This window comes from Cervus elaphus, chromosome 32, assembly GCF_910594005.1.
Source record: "Cervus elaphus chromosome 32, mCerEla1.1, whole genome shotgun sequence".
NCBI classification, from domain to species: domain Eukaryota; kingdom Metazoa; phylum Chordata; class Mammalia; order Artiodactyla; family Cervidae; genus Cervus; species Cervus elaphus.
Window position 1 is genome coordinate 23,683,760 of NC_057846.1, and position 20,685 is coordinate 23,704,444.

Consider the following 20,685-nt stretch of genomic DNA (forward strand, 5'->3'; position numbering starts at 1 on the left):
AGAAAAGAAAAACCAAATAAAGGGTTTCTATAGGATTCATAATTAAAATATTTTGAAGGGTGCTTTAAATTAAGTAGAAATAACCAAAGTTCAAATGTTTGAACATATCTGCAATCTTGTCTGCTCAAGCTTTAAGGAAGACTCAGGGCTCAGTCCCATTGATTTTTCAAAGGCCAGGAACATGGCAAGAACATAGACACCAAATAACTAGACTGGGGAGTTTGGACATCTTCATTCAACCTTATTCTTCAGCGTTTTCTCAAACAAGCAAAAAATAAACCACATGTAGTCTTAACGGCAAAGTATCCACATTCATTCTAATATACTTTTCCTTCACAGACAACATTTTCACATACGGTACAGAGGAACATGTCAAGAGGCAGACATGCCATGCTACATTTGAATTAACACTCTCTGTTCTCAATGTGGAGGAAACACATGCATTTTTAAAAACAGAAAACAGAGAGTTTTAAATTGCATGTAACAAACAATATCCAGGTAACACATAACATTTTACCTGAGAAGAGAAATACTGGTAGAAATTCCCAGTGCACTGAACTCTCAAAAGAGTTTCCTTTCTTTTTAAACTAAGCATCAAGACCAGTATCTGTAATAGATACTTATAATATTGGAAATGACAAGCCTTTGAATCCCATATATCCACATAAATACTTCAATGAATGAAAGTTAACACATTTCTTGAATATGGAAACGCAATGTCATTTATACCAACTGTCTAAATGTTACCTTTTGCGGGGGCGGGGGGGGGAATGCATCACAGTTCATTCACAACACACTTCAAAACCATTCTTTTATAAATGATGGCTACATGGTAAAAATGAGATAAATCAGAATCTGAATGACAAATTGCATGGCAATTATAAAAGTGATTCCTTATTGATGACTAGAGTTTAGATCCCTGACATTAGACTTCAGGATCAGTACCTGGATCCTGGAGTTATAAATGGATAACTGAGAGACTGGGAATTCCCCCCTGCAAACTGTCCATCAAACCCCACTGGTTCAAGAATGGAGGGTGACTTTGGGTTTCTTTCAGTCTAAGAGTCTATAAGCTGCTCCCTTCCTGCATTCTTTATCCACTTCCTTCCCATCCAAGCTGTCTGTCTAGCATAGAAGACTAGGTGCTTGTTACTAGACTACTAAAACTTCAAGCTTTCAATTAATAGTAATTGGAAACTACTATTTACCAGCTGTATTCTTAGAAATTTCACTCAACAGTCTATGCATGGAATATATAAGTGTAAGATTAAAGAGTGGATAAAAATTGTTGGACACATGTATGGCTGAAGAGTATAATACTTAGCCTGTACATAAATATAAAATAACTAACAATGTATTTATTATTAAAATTATAAATATACTATTTTAAGATTGATTAAGACTAAATCAATTTAATTAAACGAAGAGGTAAAGTTAAGTCATTCTTAAGCCTACATTTCTTCAAGTTTTCATTCAGTCATATATATATGATATATTACATATATATATACATATGTATATATATATCATATATATATATACTTTTCTGCAGAAATAATATTTGTATTTATCAATTGCTATTTATATTTTGTAATAATTTCCAGTCTCCTTTTCTCAGTCTTCTTTTTCATTTTAAATCACTGCAGAATAATGTTCCCTCACATATGTATATATATCCTTTTTGATTGTCTTAGTCATCTCTCTCTCTTTTTTGCTTTTGAAATTAAGATTGATCTTGCCTTTTTCACTATCATATATTTCAAAGCTATAAACATTTTTATACAAAGAGATATTTTCTTCTTTTGAGCTATTCCTTAGAACACATTTCCAGGAGTAAGATTTCAGGCCAAAGATTATGCATTCAAGTCACATGATATTGAAAATGCTTGTATTAGTTACTCAAAAATACTACATTTAAAAATGTAACTTAAAAACATCTAAAATGCCATATTTCAAATTTCATACCAAGATAGCTACTAATTTGCACACACACACAAAATCATAGAGCCATTTGCAGTGCATAACAAACTTATAATTAAGAAAATAGTATATGTTCTTGCTTTAAGAGAAAATGTTTTGTAAAATATATTTCATTGTGCTCTAAAAATGTCATGCCTATTTTCACACTTTTAAACCATTCTAATAGTTTTGAGTTGAGTAAAAGTTTCACTTCTACATCATGGCATCAGTGCTTGGTAAAACTGGTTGGTCTAATTTCATTGCTCCCTATGTAAAAAGGTGAATACAACTTTAAAATCATATTGTTAATATAAAAAAAATTTACTTATTAAAACCCATATAGCACTTTTCCATTATTGTCATTATAGTTCTACTAGTTTAATTTCTTTAATTCAACTCATCTCCTAAATCATTTAAATGAACCATCTCTTTGCTAATTATGAAAGTCAGGCTTTTGTAAGAACCAAGCGGCTACCTTAATTCCAGAGGCCTCTATGTCTTAATAATTCGTGTTCCTGGGTGTGTCAGCCAGTAACATCCTTGTTTTTTAACCAATCTTTCCCAATACTTCCTTCATATCCTTGAAAGGACCCACCCCCACTTTTTTTTTTTTTCCTGAACCACTGGTTTTCTATACTGTTCACATACTCAGGCCAGGATTTATCATGGCTTTTATTAGCAGAGAAGTTGTGTATCTATTATAACAGAGAGTTTTAGAATTTTTCTGAGGTTACCTTTGATAGGACTCCTCTCCATGTGAATATGGATACTTGGGAACCAGTTTGGAGGAAAAATGACCAGTTACACCAACTGAAATAATTTATTTTAAAAGTATTTGGTCAACAGAGGAGTGAGCAGTATAGATACTTGTGAGGGCACACTTGTGTCTTTCTGGTGTTGGCAGTGACTAACTGTATGACCTTTGATATGCACCTCAGTTTCCTTATTGCTTAAATCAGGAGTCAGACATGATGATGGTTTAGGTCATGTCCCCCTTAGGGAATCCATAAAGGAATCCACATTTCCACAGATGTCTTTCCCTTGTTACCCATTCAGTTGTCAGAGAGCTGTGACAACTGATGTTGGTTAATTTCCAAGTGTCTCCGTCACATAAAAGCAATTACTTTTAAAACAATAATGAAACTTCATTTTTCAGATCAGTAAACCAAAGCCCAAAGAAAATTTCTTAATACCACAGACAGGTAAGAAGGATCTGAATTATAATTTTGACTCTCTATATTGGATTAAAGATGACTATGATGGAATAGATAGTGTGGTCTTATTAAAGTCACATCTTAATTTCTTCCTTTAGGCAAGTGTTTATGTTCTGTGTGGATACTCAACTGAACTATTGTGGGAGACTGTCTTTTGCTTTTCCCCTCCTGATGTTGTAACTGGGCGCAAAGCTTGAGGCAAAGACCTGTGTCTGCACTCTATTGCCGCCTAATGGTGAATAATGACAGCAACATGTTAAAAAGTGTTAATGCCCTTGGACAGCTCTCACCAAGTTCCTTCAGCCTGGAGTCATTTTGAAAGGCTATTTTAAAGACCACAGACTGATGTGGAATAGATATTCATCTGTGTTTCTGACCTGTCTCAGATTTTAAATTCTGAGAAAGGATCAGCCTTTAGCCACCAGTATTTTTGGCCTGTGTTCATTTGCATTTTCACTATCTGCTCAGGCATTTCTATTACTCATAACTTCTTAGCGGTTTTGTGATAAATACAGAACCAGATACATTAGTGACATTCAAGAAGCTCATATGAGCTGCGAGTTTTAAAGGATAGTTTTGTTAAAGGAAGTTAACAGATGACAGTCAGTGTGCTGGAAATTTTAAGTGAGAATTATGTTGTATTTATATTTCCTTAATGAGTCTTAAGAGCACAATAAAAATTAGAAAATTCAATGAAACATGATATTTTTGTAGAATCATAAATATTAGCTTTTTCCTTGACAATGTAGCAATCTTTTTTTTCTCTCCTAGTGTAGCTATTTTTTTAGGGATGTCAAGAGCAGATACAAGAGAGACAGGTTTTAAACACATACTAATTTCAAAGCCAGAACCAACTACAAACCACTGCTCATAAGAAAGCTGGTTTGATATATCCTAGAATCTCTGGTATCAGTAAAATATATACTTTTTTAGTTCAGATAATAAGTTTGTCCTAAAATTAGATAATTCTTACATAAACATTGACCATTACTTTAAATACTAATGTGGAAAAATCTTGGAAAGAGCTAAAAGCTGTTCTAGAGTTCTTTTTTTTTTTCCCCCAGAAAATGTTAGGTGTGGTACTTTCCAAGCAGAATTAGATGAAATTCTCTTAATAACAGTACCATGTTTATGTTTATAGATGTATTTTTCTTTCTTACATTATACAATTATTTTAATATTTATTTTTAAATTGCAAAAACACAATTTTTCATAAATCTAAAGAATATTTGTGTTTCATACAAACATGTAGAACATATAAGCACATAATGTAAAAATCTGGCAAAGAAAAAAGTTAAGGTGACCCAAAGCATACCATCTCACTGACCCAAGGAGGTTTATGGATGGGCCGTATTAATTTTGGAAAATGTTTTCTTTTTGTTTTGGCTCTGGAAAGCCCTTCCATGAGACTTTTTTCCTAGTCAACATTCCTCATTCTCTATGGCAACAACAAATCTCTGCCTCAGAAGCAAAATCAGGACTTATTATGCAAAGCAAAAAAGCACAAAAATGGCCTAAACACAGAGAAGTATCTATATTTCTAAAAAACAGAAAAGGAAATCTTTGCCATCAAGCCCTTAAAAGCCTGCAGAACCACAACTTCATCATGTGATGAAACATGTGAGATTGAACCAGCATCCATCAAAAGAGAAATGGGAAAGGACTGACTTATGCAGAGATGAAAATTCTCAAACTCCTCCTCTGACATTCTCAGAACTGATGGCACCAGGTAGAATCAGTTTATTTTCAAGGGCTGTTGATGCTACAGAACTAAGTAGTCAAAGGGAACGTAATCTGACCTTTAAGTTCATTCAAAGCTCTCAAGAGCCTGGGAGACCCTGGAGCCCAGAGAAGCAGCGTTGGCTTGAAAGGGTCGTGAAGTGAATTCAGCACATGCCAGCAGAGCAAGAAGATACTTTACAACAAGGATCATGGATTAAAGGAAATCCCAGTAAACTGAACAACCCAGAAGCAAACATGCCTGGAAGGGTGTAAGTTCAGTATGTGATTGGCAGCAGCTTTATTCTTTGCACTAAAAGTAGTGATGGAAGAGCAGTGATTTACACGAGATGGAGGCATGTACCACGCCCTTTTGTGTACAGAGAATTGGGACATGTCTTTTTGGCTTTTGGAAGGCTTGCACACACACATAAAAGAGAAGCACATTGCCTACAGGTGCAGGATAGGATTTCCGTGTTGATCTGACTTCGTAGCTGTTCATCATCAATAGATCATCTCCTTTCAAGGGTACGTCCAGTCCTACTTCCCTGGCAAAGCACAGCAATGACAACTAAGGAAGAGCCAGCCCACCGAGGGCGGAGGGGTGGCTGGGAGCCTGGCTCAAGACGGGGCGTTCTGACCCTACCCTGTGGGGACCGCCGAGCCCTCTGACAGGGGAGCCGGAGGTCCTCCTGGACATCACTGGGCTACGCGGAGGCTTACCCAGGACAAATAGCTCGCTTTTAAAATCAGCCTGGAAAAGCCATAAGAAGTTGATTAGTTCTTGTCTTCATTATCCAGCCTTCAGAGGAGCTTTCTGGTTTCTTTTTTGTGCCCCCCATGCACACACAGCATGCCAAACTCCCGGATAACAGAGCCAGAAGGTTAACAGTCTGCAGGCAGCTCGCCTGGAGGCCCAGAGTTTTCACTGCACAAGCATCAGTTGCTGCCTTAACAAGGAACTCATGGGCAGAGCAGAGTGACATTTATGGAGGGAAATGGGTGTAGGGAAGATGTCTGAATGCCATGTGCATGGCTAAGAGCACCTGCAAGAAGTTTATGTCTATTGAAATGCTTAACAATTGGTTTCAAGAGACTCTCAGATCTGACCTGTTTTCTATGTGTTTGTTTGAATAGATCCAAGGTAAGATCCAGGGACATTTCACTTAATATCCATCAGATTTCATAGATGGTGTCAATCATTTGTCAAAGGCAAATTTTCTAGTAAGACACATACAAAGAAAATATGGCTTTTCTGGAGGAAATGGTGAAATATAATTAAATTCAGAATACTCTTCTATTGCCAAACACCTTGTGACTGTTTTGATGTTCCTTCAAAGTAACATTTTTTTTAATACAACAGTGAAAAAGCTAACCTTTCTTGTGTGCTTGTCTGATTTTCTGTCCATTCATGGACTGAACCTAGCAGTGTGTTGTCTAGTATTTGATTTGGCTTATGGGAACTTTGGGCTTCCCTGTTGGCTCAGATGGTAAAGAATTGCCCACAATGCAAGAGACCAGGGTTTGATCCCTGGGTTGGAAAGATGCCTTGGAGAGCTTCCCTGGAGAAGAGAATGGCAACACACTCCAGGATTCTTTCCTGGAGAATTCCATAGACAGAAGAGCCTGGAGGGCTGCAGCCCATGGGATCACAAGAGTTGGATATGACTGAGTGATTAACACATACTATACTATGGGAATTTTAGCAGGACTAAAGGACTTTTAAATAAAAGCATGTGGTTTTCTCAAATTTCATAATAATTAGTAATGATTGGCCCCCTATCTTCAGTCTCTGGGGATGAAATGCATCAGGTACTTTTCTTTAAGTCTTGGAGCAGAGAATGCTTCACATTATCCAGCATCCATTCTCTTCTTTGTCATCCCAGTAATGGAATCCTGAATGTCAGGTAGGCACATGGCCATTCAGAATAAAGTCTATTTTCCAGCCTTCCTTGTATCTAGATGTGCTCATGTGACAAGTTCTGACAGATGGGATCTGTGCAATTACCAGCAAATGTCCTTCAAGAAAGAAGGTATAAGCTCCCCTCCTCTTTTCTCCTTCCTGCTAGCTGGTTTGAGGAAGGGACTGTTGGAGCTGCTGCAGCCACTTTGGACCAACAACTGGAAGCTTTTCACTGAGCATGGTGATTTGCAGAAATAAAATGGAATCTCCTGATCAATGTGGAGCAACATTCCAATCCTAGATGCCCTCCATTTATGCATAAGACATATATACTTCTACCTAATTATTTTGAGTTTTCTGGCACTGCAGCTGCTCTAATCTTGACTAATATGAGGTTTCTATAAACATCAAGAGTCATAGAAAAAAAAAAAGTAGCACTGGAATGATGTGGATAAACAGCTGGAAAGATCATCTGAACATATTAGGAGGAATCAGGGCTTAATTTCATGTTGGAAACTGTGTCCAAGGGGATCACCTTCTGCTAGGATGGCTTTAGGGTGAGGAGACTTCTTTATGGTACTGCAATAACTGAGTTTCTTGGGAAAAAAAAAATGAAGAGTCTTTCTATCTCTTTACAAAGCACTTCCACTGCAGTTTGAATCCATGGGCTACATGAATTTTTACAAAAGAGTTTTACATAGAATTGGAAGTTCAACTTACATCAAAGCTGAGGATTATAATAATTCTTTTTTGCAAAAAAATATTATTTTCAAAAAGATGCTCAAAGACTAGAGAAAATGTTGGATTCTGATTTATATATCAAAATCATAATTTATATTTACATTTCAGTCTTCTGTCATCTATAAAGTGGTGGCAACTTTTACAAATGATTTTGCATTGCATGTGACAGACTTATATTATCTCAGAAAATACTTTAGAAGAATAAAACTGCATTAAATTAATATGGGTTAGGTAAAATAGTGGTTGATGAATGTTAATAAAAATGTAATAATGATTTCATGCATACTACACTATGCCTACTAAAACATTATTGCAATTTTATTTTCTCTTTGCTTTTAGTGCTAGGTTACTTTTCTTCTTTGTAACGAGCATAATTTTCAACATTCTTGAAACAAGAGAACTAGGAAGCCTTCTTAAAGGATTCACATCAATTTTTACTTTGTCAGATGTGGATTAAACCATAATAGTGGTCTAAAATTTGTAGTTGGTTCAATTTGTATCTACACTTACAAGCATAAATTCAGTTGATTTGTATTCTTTCTATGAATAAAAAAATTGACTTATAAGAGCCTCAAAAAACTCAATAGGGGATTAAAATTAACATATGCTCTCAAATATGAGATAAAAGAAAAATAACTTAATTTTTCTGGAATTAATTATTTAAGTATTCTTTGAAAACATAGTTACTATGAGTATCTCAATGGTCTCATATCATTCTATGAACTGAGACATAAAGAATGTATGAGATGAGCTTGGTTCTTGCAGGAGAATAAACCTGTTTAAATTCTGGTTTTTTCCTTGACACTACAAGGGTGAGTGTTCCATCTCTTTAAATTAGAGAACTCCAATTCTCAAGTTAACTTGCCCACTTATTCGCTAATCATAAAGGCTGAAGAACAGGTAGGGAAAGGCAAGGAATAAATATTTTGGCTCTAAAAGAAAACCACACACACACACACACACACAAGGCAAATTCTTAGTCTTAGACCTTATCTAAAGAATTATTATTATTTTAAAAATTTCCTAATTATTTCCTGCTAAGATAAAACCTCAAAGGGCAAAGAGCAATTAGTCTTTAAAACATATTATGTTTCCCCCCCAAAGATTCCTTTTCTAAGTAAGATAAAATTCACGTAGATGGACGATTTTGGTGGATTGATTTGGTGACTGGGGTTTGGAAGATTGCATAAATGGCATTTCTCAGGTGTTGGTGCTTTCTCTTAACAGTTCAAAAACATGACCCTACCAGAGCCTTCATTTTGTTTCATTTTTTACTTATCTGAAGAGGCTCTCATTCCAAGTGGAGAAGATTACGTGCGAGGATGAGTCAGTATCTGAAGTCCTTTTGTGTAAGGGAAAAGGTTTTGAGGATGGTTCTGAACACAGAAGTTAAACTTTTCTGTGATGGGTTGATTTCATGCTGTGGTTCTCATTAAATGTCTTTCCGAGGTCGGTCATTAATTGTGTTAAAAATCTTTTATCATGGTATCCTAAGAGGGAGTTAAACACCGGCAGAGCCGCCCGCCAGCCTGCAAGTCTCAGAGATGGATGCTTTGTTAACTGCTACAAAAGAAGCCTCCTTCCCACGTCCTCATTAGTTTCCTGCAATTTTGTGGAAGAGCAAGGCTCAAGACAGTCAGTGTCGAAGATCATCCAACCCTCAGGCTCTGCTGAACCTGCTGATTAGTTGGGAAACTTGGGAGGCAACGAGCCCACTAAGAAGTGACAGAAGATACAGGCGCATAGCTGACACCTGATCAGCTCCTGCTGATCCTCAACCTAAAAAAAAAGTCTAATGATCACATTTTATTACTATACAAAGTTTAGCCTGTTTTTCTCCTCACTCTTAAGTATAGCTGCTGTGCAAATATAGCTTTTCAAATTTTCAGACAGAGGCCATGCTAATGATGTTAAAAGTTAGCAACCAACATTGAATGACTTTTTAGATCTTGTCAGATGACATGAATCTAAAGACATACATTTAATTAATGAAGTTCATTGAAAGACATGCAATAAACCACACTCAAGATGCAGTTACCTTTAATTGTGGTGAACTTATCTCCTGTTGGTAAGAGTATTTAGGGAGGAGCGGAGGTGAGTAGGGCTGGGTAGGCTGAGAGAGTGTGGGGACCAGGTCAGAGACAGTGGCCGAGGAGGCATGGAAGGGAGGGGAGGAAAGCAGACAGCTGGGGAAAGATGTAGACGTTCGATGTCCCGAAGAGAATGAAGATGGCTTAAATATTGAGGAAAGACAAGATGAAATTATGCTTGTGTCCAGAATGCGGTTACATGCCTTTTAGAGAATACCCACCCCTCCATACCTAGATATTTTTAAAGTTACTACATACCCGGGGTGTGTGAGATTTATGACAACTTCTTGCTTTGAAAGCATTAACTTCTGAATTTGATTCAAAATTCCCAGTGGGTTTGATCAGTTTCATTTTTCTGACACGAGGGGCTGGAGATCAGAATTCCCACAGTCTACAATTTTATAAGGTATTTGTGATGTGGGGCCTTCTGACCATGAAGGGAAAAAATGTAAAACCCTGCAATGACTGTCTGTAACTTGCTTGTGAAGTAGATCGCAATTTATGAAGAGTAGGTTTGTTACAAAGCTAGGCAAATAGGACCTCTGTCTGTGCCTGTGTGTGCTTGTTGGGAACTGGCTGTAAACTCAGCACCCCCTTCCTGAATATCTGCTGCTGCCTGCAGCCTGCAGCAGCAGTCCTTGGGAACCAAGCCACATATCTAATCACATCTTAAAACTGATTAAATTGAAGGGAAAATAAGTTACTTAAGTAAGTGACTTAGAAATATTTTTGATTTACTGCAATGAATGAATGATCTCTATTACTAAAAGTTTGTTTATTTTATACAAATGCAGGCATGGCTGGGTTCTTTGTCCAGATGACATTTTCTCATCTGGTTGGGAAACTGCCGAGACTCAAGGGTTTTGTGGCTGTCCAGTGACCTAATGGACACTTACCATCGTTTAATCCCAAGAATACCCCATATAGACCAAATACCTCTACATTTGTTATTGGTAAGGTCTTAATAGGAAATTAAGGTTTTCCTTAAAATGAGGTTGTAAAAATGAATTTCATGATGGAAAAATGTTTCAAATAAATGAAATGCACAGGAAAAAAAAAAAGATTGTCATTTAAAAAGATTTCTAAATAGAGGAGCCATGGGAGAAAGTGACTTGCTTAGTAGCAGAATACGACTTATTGATTTGGTTTCATAATTTTAAAATTTGCCAGTAGTCACAGTTGCTTTTCTAATTCACAGATTAAATATTTGGGATATCAAGTTTTGTTTTTGTCTTTTTTAGAAGAGAGAAGCTTACAAGAAGCTTAAAGATTTAGAGCATTTCTCTCTTTATTGATTAAAATCATTGCCCAAGGCTCTTTGTTGGTAAGGTGAATATGGAGGACCCAGTTCTTAAGTAGTTACCAACTTAAAAAATTATGTCTTCAGAGAGAATTGAAAGGGAACTGGCGTGTATATATATATTTTTCTTTTCTTTCTTTCTCTTTTTTTCCTTCCTTCTTTTCCAGACTGCTGTTATATCAAAGAAATGGTATTTAGTTTTTGCACTCTGGAGGTGAATTAATCTCTCTCTGTGTGTATCAATTTCCTCATCTGTATAGTGGGGATGATAATAATATTACCCACCCTATTGAGTTTTGAAAAGTAAAGACGTATTGTTCTTAGAAAATTATTTGAAACTCAGTAAGACCTCAAATATTAACTATTATTATTAATATTAAAATTAGAAAGACTATAAACATGTTTAAACATGGATTTACAGTAATAAATAACAGAATAACAATACATATGTACATCATCTTAGTAAAATTTGATGTTTTTCATCCATCCTTCCACCTTGCCCTTATTGCTTCCTTATTGCATCCTTCCACCTTGCTGTGTTTATTGCGTGGAAACCTTCTAAGACAATGTCAGGATTAATGTTTATTAATATGATTAACTGTCCTAGCTAATTATAGTAAGACTGGTTAGTTCTTCAGGAATTAGGCAACACTAAAATACCTCATCACTGGTTTTTGCTGCATTGCTGTCTTCCTTAGGGGTCCTAGGGCCTGTGAGGGTGGCTATTGGATATCTTAGGCAGTCAGCTTGTCTTTCCTCTTCCTCCTCTTCAATGTGTAGGTGTGACGTCACCTCTGTGCCATCACGGCCACAGCACAGGGCATCTGGATCTTGAGATTCTGGCCCTCTTCGGGTGCCTGCCCTGACCCCCTCATAGACTTCCTCATCTTCCTCTCCAATGACAGGGAGGGTTTGGGGCAAGGGACCCATGCCAGGGTGTGTGCCGGTCACAAACTTATCACCTAGGACCTCCAGTACCTTCTCCGGGCCTGCAGAGCCCTCTCTCATTTTTGTCACATTTGCAGACTGGTTTGGAGGTGTCTTTCTAGAATCCTGAAGCATCGTGGCCTCAGGAGGCCGGGCTACAGCTGAAGTCATAGCTGAGCGGAGCAAAGGCAGCTGAGAGGAGGGGCCTCTGGCAGGTGTGGGTACTCGCGGCCATGGAGGGAGGATGGAGGGATCCTCCTTAATCTCAAGGCTGATCTCCTCCGGGGTATCTGGTTTGGCTGGGTCAGCTGGTAAAGCTAAAGCACCAAGCTTCTCTAATTCGTCCAAGAACTTGTCCAGAAAATGAGGCGGCGTTGGGGCTGAAGGATTTACCAGTGCACCCTTGGCTGGCAAGGACAGCCACCCTGGGGTGGTTCCCTGGAGAGCGTCGCTATCAGGGTCACGTGAAGCTTTGTGCAAGAGAGGGGGACCTGGTTCACTGGAAGCCAGCTTAGAGATGAGCAGGGATTATGAATTTACAGAAAAGATGAAAGTAAAAATAATGCATCAAAACACAGAGACAGAAATGCAAAAAGACATGGTGGTGAATATAAAAAATACGCTATGGTGTAGATTGGCTGTTAGTTTTTGAATTTAAATACATAAAATCCTTAGCATATTAATTAAAGATTGATCTGAAGTATATGCCAGCATTTGGAAAAGGTCCATTAAATGTCAAATGACAAGGTAAAGCTGTCATAGAGATTATAAAGACAGGAAAATATTTAGAGATTTAATAGTCTACTTCTTTCAAAATAGGTTTCTAGATATTGATTTAATATAAATAACTCTGGAATAATGTTAATGTAGAGTGAAAACCAACAATTAAGCCTTTTTTATTCCCAGAATTTGTTTAGTGTTCTTCCTGTGCCAAATCTTTTGAACTTTCATCATTTTCTCACTTATGGTTGCGAGGTGATTATAACATATGGCATAAAATATTTTTACATCATTATATGTTAACACATTTCTAAATGAATAAGTTCTGAGAAAGATTTTTTTTAAGAAGAGAAACTTATGATCAAAATGAGACTGAACTTGCATAACTACTACTTCAAAGTTTTAAAAAATCCAGAGTAAATGTTTATACAGAAAGGGAGCATGTGATGTGAACAGGAGTAAACCTCTAGTAGGACTTCCATTCTCTTTTTCAAAAGCTTGACATTTTATGTAAACTAGTGGAGGTCTAATTTATGAAACTCAATCTCCTGAAGTAAAAAAAAAAAGACAACTTCTGTATATCTTAATGTTACTACTGCATTTTGGATGTACTGAACAAAACAGAATTTTTATTCATTAAAAGTTGTTCTTGACGTGTGCCTAGGAACATTCTAATACATTTATATATTGTTTTTGGACTAGGAAGAATGTTACATGCTGCATATGTGAAGTATTTGAGACAGGCTGGCGGAAGACATTTTACTTTGGCTCTTTCCAAGTAGACGATTGGGGTGTGGAAAGAAAAACATCTTCAGGAGAGATTGTACTTTCTGGCTGACTGTTTTGAATGACATGTCACTGGTGCACTCAGCACTCTTGGTCCTTGGGCCTTAGTATGGATCAGCGCACAGTGCATTCTGCACTTAATTTTGAATTCTATCCTATAAGAGGAATGGGGTTTAATAGAATTTATCTAGATTTTTTTTTTTTTTTAAAAGGAAATGTGATGTCACATCACCATGGGGTGGGATAAACGAGACAAAGCGTCACAAAACATTTATGAGCATCCTTATAGAAGATTCAAGATTAAAGGCTACATAGCACCTTTTCGTGCCAGGAATATGATGTGGCTGAGGAAGAAAGGTCTTTAAATTCCATTATTGTCATGACTACCACTACACCATTATTGCCACCGTTACGGCCTGTTACTATGGCTACTGCAATGTGCCATTACCACAGTCACTAATACACGTGTTAACGGTTTCAAAGTGCTTAGCCTGACCATGGGCTTGCTTCTACTGAAAGTTAAATCGAGTGCCCTGAGATACCGGTATCACAAAAAAATATACCTGTAGTACAAGCATCATATAATTATCTTATCTTCTAAAAGCGTTAGAATTGGATTCTACTTTACTAAAAGCAGAAATATCAGAAATAGTACTAACTTACATTTGAACCTCTCCTAAATAAAGATAATATGTCTAAAGAAATGTGATCAGAGTATGTCCAAGAGTGATTCATAAATCATAGTGAATTCCCTTCTCTATTTACAAAGATCAGTTAGAAAATAGGATATTTAACATTTAGTTTGTTTTGGGTGTCATGGTTTAGAAGTACATTACAGTTTGTTTTTTTTTTTTTTCTGAAAATGATTCAGTTCAAAACTATTAAGGAGTTTCCTTCATTTAGCCAGTGACATCATAGTATAGATTCCGGTTGGTGAACTGTTAAATATTTTTTTAAATTTAAGGACATAAGCTTTTTAATGTATTTTTCCCCAGCAGTGAGAATAAAACACTAATTAGTCATTAGTGAAATTTGTACACATCTCTACCTATGAAATGTAAAATATGATATCCTAAGAAAAACCTAGGAAATTGAAAACACATTTAAATCATATTCACAACAAAGATCAAAACATTGTGATCTACGCTACCAATATTTATTAAGACTTCATGGGAAAATTTCTTAAATTTTAAATAAGGCTTTGTAGATACACTGATTCTTTCTTATAACCTTTTATTTGAAAGGGCGGTCACTTTGAAATTTATCTGGTAGTTCTTTTAAGATGACTGAATGCTAGATAAGACAGATATTTAACACATACATGAAGATTTTTTTTTCTTTTTATCAGTAGGAACTACTGAAGGAAGGATGTTGCTATCTAAATGCTGAGCTCTGATAGTGAAGCAAATGTACTAAAGAAGATTGTAGAAAATTTTGTCACCAGTCAAACAAAATTAGCAAGTACTAAACTGTTTCAGTCTCCAATGCTAAAGGATTGAGAGTAATTTCTCATAAACCCAGTCTTCAAAAAAAAGTGGAATAAATAAAATGCACAGCCATAGCCCTCTAAAAGAAAATGCTTCTCTTAAGATAGTAGATTCTTTATGTTGTTTCCCTTTGTGTAGCTTAAACCATTATGCAAGTACCCATAAGAGAAACTAAATTACACTGACTTGACGTGGCACTCACACCTTAGAAACACAACATGTAAATCTTTCATTTTGCCATAGATACGATGTTGTAGTCCAATGCCCTAATATGTACCAAATTAGGTACCTAATATGTACCTAATATGTATCTTACTCCGAACTCCCGAGTATTATACTAATATGCTAGAATGTCTTCTTACCTTATTTGAACTTAAGCTGTGGATTCTATCACTAGAATAGCTGTGGGGTATTGGAAGTTCAGGATAGTCCTCAGCACCTTTGGTTGTATTCTTCTTGACAACTTCTACATAGGAAACAGGGAAGATGCCTTGTCTGTTGGTTCCTGGAATTTTACCTTCATACCAGTTTTGATCAACTCTTTTAAGAAGAATAATTCTATCTCCCTGTAATGAATAGTAGGAAAATGCGTTAGAAATAGACCTGTGATAACATAAAAAGTTATAATTGTTTGTGTTTTTTAATAATAGTTTTCCATCTGGGAAAGTCTTAATACTTTGAGCATTTTGTTTTCGTTAGGAAAATGCAACTAAAGCCTCCAGAGCTCTCCTAAATTATAGCTTATCAACATATATACAGTGTAATCAGCCATGTATTAGAAGCTTTCCTGAGGATACTTGGGCTTTACACATGTTCAGATTGGTCCTGTGGGAAATGTCATGTGTGAGTTATTTCAAAAAGCACAGTAGTTTAACCTGCAGTGTGTCGATGACAAGACCATCATCTGATCACTGATAGATTCAAGGGGATGAGCTTCAGTGGGCAGAACCTCAGAAAGTGCACCAGAGGTTGGGGTGACGGTGTGTCTGAAAAGGGGTCCAGAAAGCACCCTCTGGGAGGGATGAAGGTGGATAGCACACCATTTTTCTTCTTTTATCTAATGCACTGCATAGTAACAAAGGAGTAAAAGCTAATGGGATGGGGCATAGCTAGCATCCTAGATAATGCATAGCTGTGGCCAGGACTCACGTCCACCTGGTCTGCATCAAGACAGTGTAATACCAGCATCCATTCTGACAGGTGGGTGGCCATGCCATAGTGGTCAGTAACGTTTTTCATAAAACCCCTGGCTTTGACAGTGCTAGGACCTTCTATAGTCACTATTTCTGCGACCTGAAGGATCAAGCCAATGCCACAAAACCCAGTTTAAATTTGGAATTTGATATAACTTTTGAATAACAAGGCAGCAGAAGAACAATATTTTGAAGTGTACTAAAGTGCTAATTTCTTTTGATGTTCTCCCTTGTACAGCTCCTGATATTTAGCCTGAGGCACCCCTGGGAGACAATTAGTCTCTCGGCAAATCTTTGCATCCCACAGCAGCCTCATCAGGAAGGACACGGGAGAGGTAGGTAGCAGTGACTCAGGGCAGCCTTACCGGGGTCCTTTGCAGTAAATGAGGAAGACGCAAAAATTGTCTAAGGAAGAACATGACCTGTCCTAGTTTTGAAACTATGCAGCCTTTCAAATGCACCAAGGAAGAAAGCCGCTTACCTTTCTCAGCGATAGCTCCACGTTGGTGTCAGCACTGAAATTATATTTGGCGACAGCTTCTCCGATTTCACCAGGCTGGGCTGGGGGAGGTGGTCTTGCAGGCTGTGCTTTTTCAGGAGGTGTGAGTTTCTACAAAGGAGAACAGTTCTCTTTATTCTTTGTCTTCTTTTTAAATTAATTTTGATTGGTGTGTATTGCTTTATGATGCTGTGTTAGTTTCTGCCATACGGCAAAATGAATCAGCTATATGTGCACATGTATCCCCTCTCTTTTGGATCTCCTTCCCATTCAGGGCACCCAAGAGCTCAAAGTAGAGTTCCCTGTGCTGTAGAGTAAGTTCTCATTAGTTATGTATTTTATACATAACATCAACAGTGTATGTGAGCCAATCCCAGTTTCCCAGTTCTTCCCACGCCACTCCCCACCCCTCCTTGGGGGCAGTGTAAACTGATACAGCCCCTATGGAAAACAGTATGGAGGTGCCTTCAAAAATGAAACATAGAACTAACATATGACCCAGTAATCCTGCTCCTGGAGATATACCATATCTCCATACCACAGAGAAAACCATAATTCAAAAGGATACGTGCACCCTAACATTCATAGCAATACTATTTACAATAGCAGGACATGGAAACAACTTAAATGTCCCATCAGCAGAGGGATGGATAAAGATGTGGTGCATATATATATAATGGAATATTACTCAGCCATAAAAATGAATGAAATTGGGTCATTTGTGGAGACATGGATGGTCCTAGAGATGGTCATACAGAGTGAGGTAAGAAAGAGAAAAACAAATATCATATTAACTCATAACTGTGGAGTCTAGAACAATGGTACAGATGAACTTATTTGCAAAGCAGTTATCTATTCTTGACCCATGGTGACTCTAGAAACAACAATCACGTAGGGGGAGAAGGGGAAGGGCTTACCTCTACATATGAGATTGGGAAAATGCCCACTCTCCCGTGATGCTCTCCCTCATACCAGTTCTGATCAATTTTCCTGAGGATGTAGACAGTATCTCCTTTCTTAAATGACAGCTCCCTGGAAGAGATACATTTACATTTTTTTTTTTTCGTGATGTACAGCAGTTATTCTTCAGATCAGCATTCTCACTGGATCTGCATTTGGCTGGTTAATGTACTTCCAGTATTGAAAAAAAGTCTGTTGAGCCCAGTTAGCTAAGGATGTTCCTTGAAAAATTTTTAGAATTCATTTGAAACATTATCATTTTAGAAATGATTGAAAAAGAGCAAATATAAACATCATGTCTGATTTAAATCACAGGCAGATTAATATGAAATTCAAAGGTGGGGACAGATGATTGCTATCTACTCTTTGATTTATGGGAGAAGAGTTGTGATGCTTGCCATAATGCTGGGTTTAGTCTGCAATGATTTTTATTTGCCCTGAAGTTAGCTAGTTAGTTACTTCTCTCTCTTTGTCTCCTTTGTCTCCTCCTGTGAGCTCAAGCTTACAATGAGGAGACCAATATCATTTAACCTTAGCACACAAATGCCAACATGAGAAAACATTTTATTTATGGTTCCTTGAAGCTGGTTGACATGCATTTAAGTAGAGTATCTTGATAATGATTTTATCTTGTGGAACAGAAAAGATTTTATACTTTGATTTTTCAAATGAGGTACAATGAGAAAAAATTTTAAAACATGGAGTATAATTGACATGTAACATTATGTTAGTTTCGGATGTACAACATAATATTTGTATATATTTAAAAATGACCACCACAATAAGTTGAATTAACAGTCACCACATATAGTTCCCATTTTTTTCTTATGATGAGAACCTTTAAGATTTATTAGAAACTTTCAAATATGCAGTACAGTATTATGAACTATGGTCACAAAGAGCAATTTGTTTCAAGTGCAAAGACATGCACAGATTGCTTGTACCCTCCTTTATGTTTTTTTGGTTTTTAAATCTAAAAATAATTTCAAGAAAGTAAGTATGCTTTTCCATTTTGACTGTTTCTAAGGAGATAGTAGGTAGATTGGGGTGTTTAATTTTAAGTTATAAAGACATTACTCATCATGAATAATTCATGGCTAAATTCTCACCCTCACTGCTATAGTTTTTCATGGCTTCATCTCCCAGGTGATTGTGTCTCTGTGTTATTTTGTCTTCACAATCATGTCTCGTTGAAGGGTACTTATTTTGGATCTTTTGCCAAGAGCCCCACAGTCTGACACACCTGCCTTCCCACTCCCAAATCTTCTGTGTTGTTTTGTTCAGGATCTTGAGTTGGAGCATTTATGTGTGCAGAGTATATAACACAGAGAGGTTTATATTAAGTGTAGAATATTTCACATTGATTAAAAGAATTAATTGAAAAAGGCTGCATAGTTAAAAGAATTATCACACATTTAGAAGTGCTAAAATCTTCACAATGGAAGTGTGTTAAATTTTCAGTAACCCTAAAAGCAAAGAAGATTCACAGAGCCTTACATTCAAATACAGTACTTCCCTCTTCACACATGTGCCTAATATAGAAAAGAAAAACCGAAGTATTTTCATGTTTACAATCCAACAGTTTTATTTATACTAAGTACATTTTGTATCTGGAAATGAGATCAGAAAGCTTAGCTTTTAAAAAAGAGTAATTAAGAGACAGCTAATTATTTTTCTTTTAAATATGAAAAGATATCCTTTCTATGGGTAAAGACTTGTATTTAGAATTTTCAAGTCCTCTGGGAAAAAAGGACAGTGGTCTCACTTTTCAGTTTTCAAAATTATGTTCATCTCATCTCAGAGCTAGAATTTCTAGCATTTGTTTGTAGACTTTTTGATGTGGCCATTCTGACCAGTGTGAGGTGATATCTCATGGTAGTTTTGATTTGCATTTCTCTAATAATGAGCAATGTTGAGCATCTTTTCATGTGTTTGTTAGCCATCTGTACATCATCCTTGGAGAAATGTCTGTTTAGGTCTTTTTCCCACTTTTTGATTGGGTTGTTTGTTTTTCTGCCATTGAGTTGTATGAGCTGCTTGTATATTTAGGAAATTAATCCTTTCTCAGTTGTTTCATTTGCTATTATTTTCTCCCATTCTGAGGGTTGTCTTTTCACCTTGCTTATAGTTTCCTTTGCTGTGCAAAAGCTTTTAAGTTTCACCATTGAGAATAATGTTTGCTATAGGCTTATTATGGTCTTTATTATGTTGAGGTAGTTTCCTTCTATGCCCATTTTTTGAAGAGTTTTAATCATAAATGGGTGCTGAATTTTGTCAAAGGCTTTTTCTGCCTCTATTGAGATGATCATATGATTTTTATCTTTCAATTTGTTAATATGGTGTGTCACATTGATTGATTTCCGTATATTGAGAATCCTTGCATCCCTGGAATAAATCCAATTTGATCATGGTGTATGAGCTTTTTAATGTGTTGCTGAATTCTCTTTGCTAAAATTTTGTTGAGGATTTTTGCATCTATGTTCATCAGTGATATTGGCCTGTACTTTTCTTTTCTTGTGTTGTCATTGTCTGGTTTTGGTATCAGGGTGATGGTGGCCTTGTAGAATGAGTTTGGAAGTGTTCCTTCCTCTGCAATTTTTTGAAAGAATTTTAGAAAGATAGGCATTAGCTCTTCTCTAAATGTTTGATAGAATTCTCCTGTGAAGCCATCTGGTCCTGGGCTTTTGTTTTTTGGGAGATTTTTGATCACACCTTCAATTTCAGTGCTTGTAATTGGATTGTTCATAATTTCCATTTCTTTCTGGTTCAGTCTTGGAAGATTGAACTTTTCTAAGAATCTGTCCATTTCTTCCAGGTTATCCATTTTATTGCCATATAGTTGTTCATAATAGCCTCTTATAATCTTTTGTATTTCTGCATTGTCTGTTGTAACCTCTCCTTTTCCATTTCTAATTTTGTTGATTTGATTCTTCTCTCTTTTTTTCTTGATGAGTCTGGCTAAAGTTATGTTAATTTTGTTTATCCTCTCAAAGAACCAGCTTTTAGTTTTACTAACCTTTACTATTGTTTCTTTCATTTATTTTTTATTTATTTCTGCTCAGGTCTTTATGATTTCTTTCCTTCTGTTAATTTTGGGGTTTTTTTGTTCTTCTTTTCCAGTTGTTTTAGGTGTAAAGTTAGGTTGTCTATTTGATGTTTTTCTTGTTTCTTGAGGTAGGATTGTACT

The 20,685-nt window shown here is 36.5% G+C and overlaps 1 protein-coding gene across 17 annotated transcripts in view; it reads right to left on the reverse strand.

Annotated features, from left to right (window-relative positions):
• SORBS2 (sorbin and SH3 domain containing 2) overlaps positions 1 to 20,685 on the reverse strand; it is a 205,151-nt gene that overhangs the window by 8,622 nt on the left and 175,844 nt on the right. For 5 of the 17 annotated variants that reach the window (XM_043893772.1, XM_043893770.1, XM_043893768.1 and 2 more), the window contains 3 exons: positions 17,456 to 17,570; positions 16,521 to 16,649; positions 15,209 to 15,412 (listed from right to left, as the gene is read on the reverse strand). In XM_043893772.1, the coding sequence (XP_043749707.1) occupies positions 15,209 to 15,412; positions 16,521 to 16,649; positions 17,456 to 17,570 (448 nt within the window). Of the gene's footprint in view, positions 1 to 4,735; positions 5,647 to 8,834; positions 9,770 to 11,586; positions 12,364 to 15,208; positions 15,413 to 16,520; positions 16,650 to 17,455; positions 17,571 to 20,685 lie in introns of those variants that run through there. The other 12 variants (XM_043893756.1, XM_043893754.1, XM_043893762.1 and 9 more) reach the window with 10 other exon arrangements.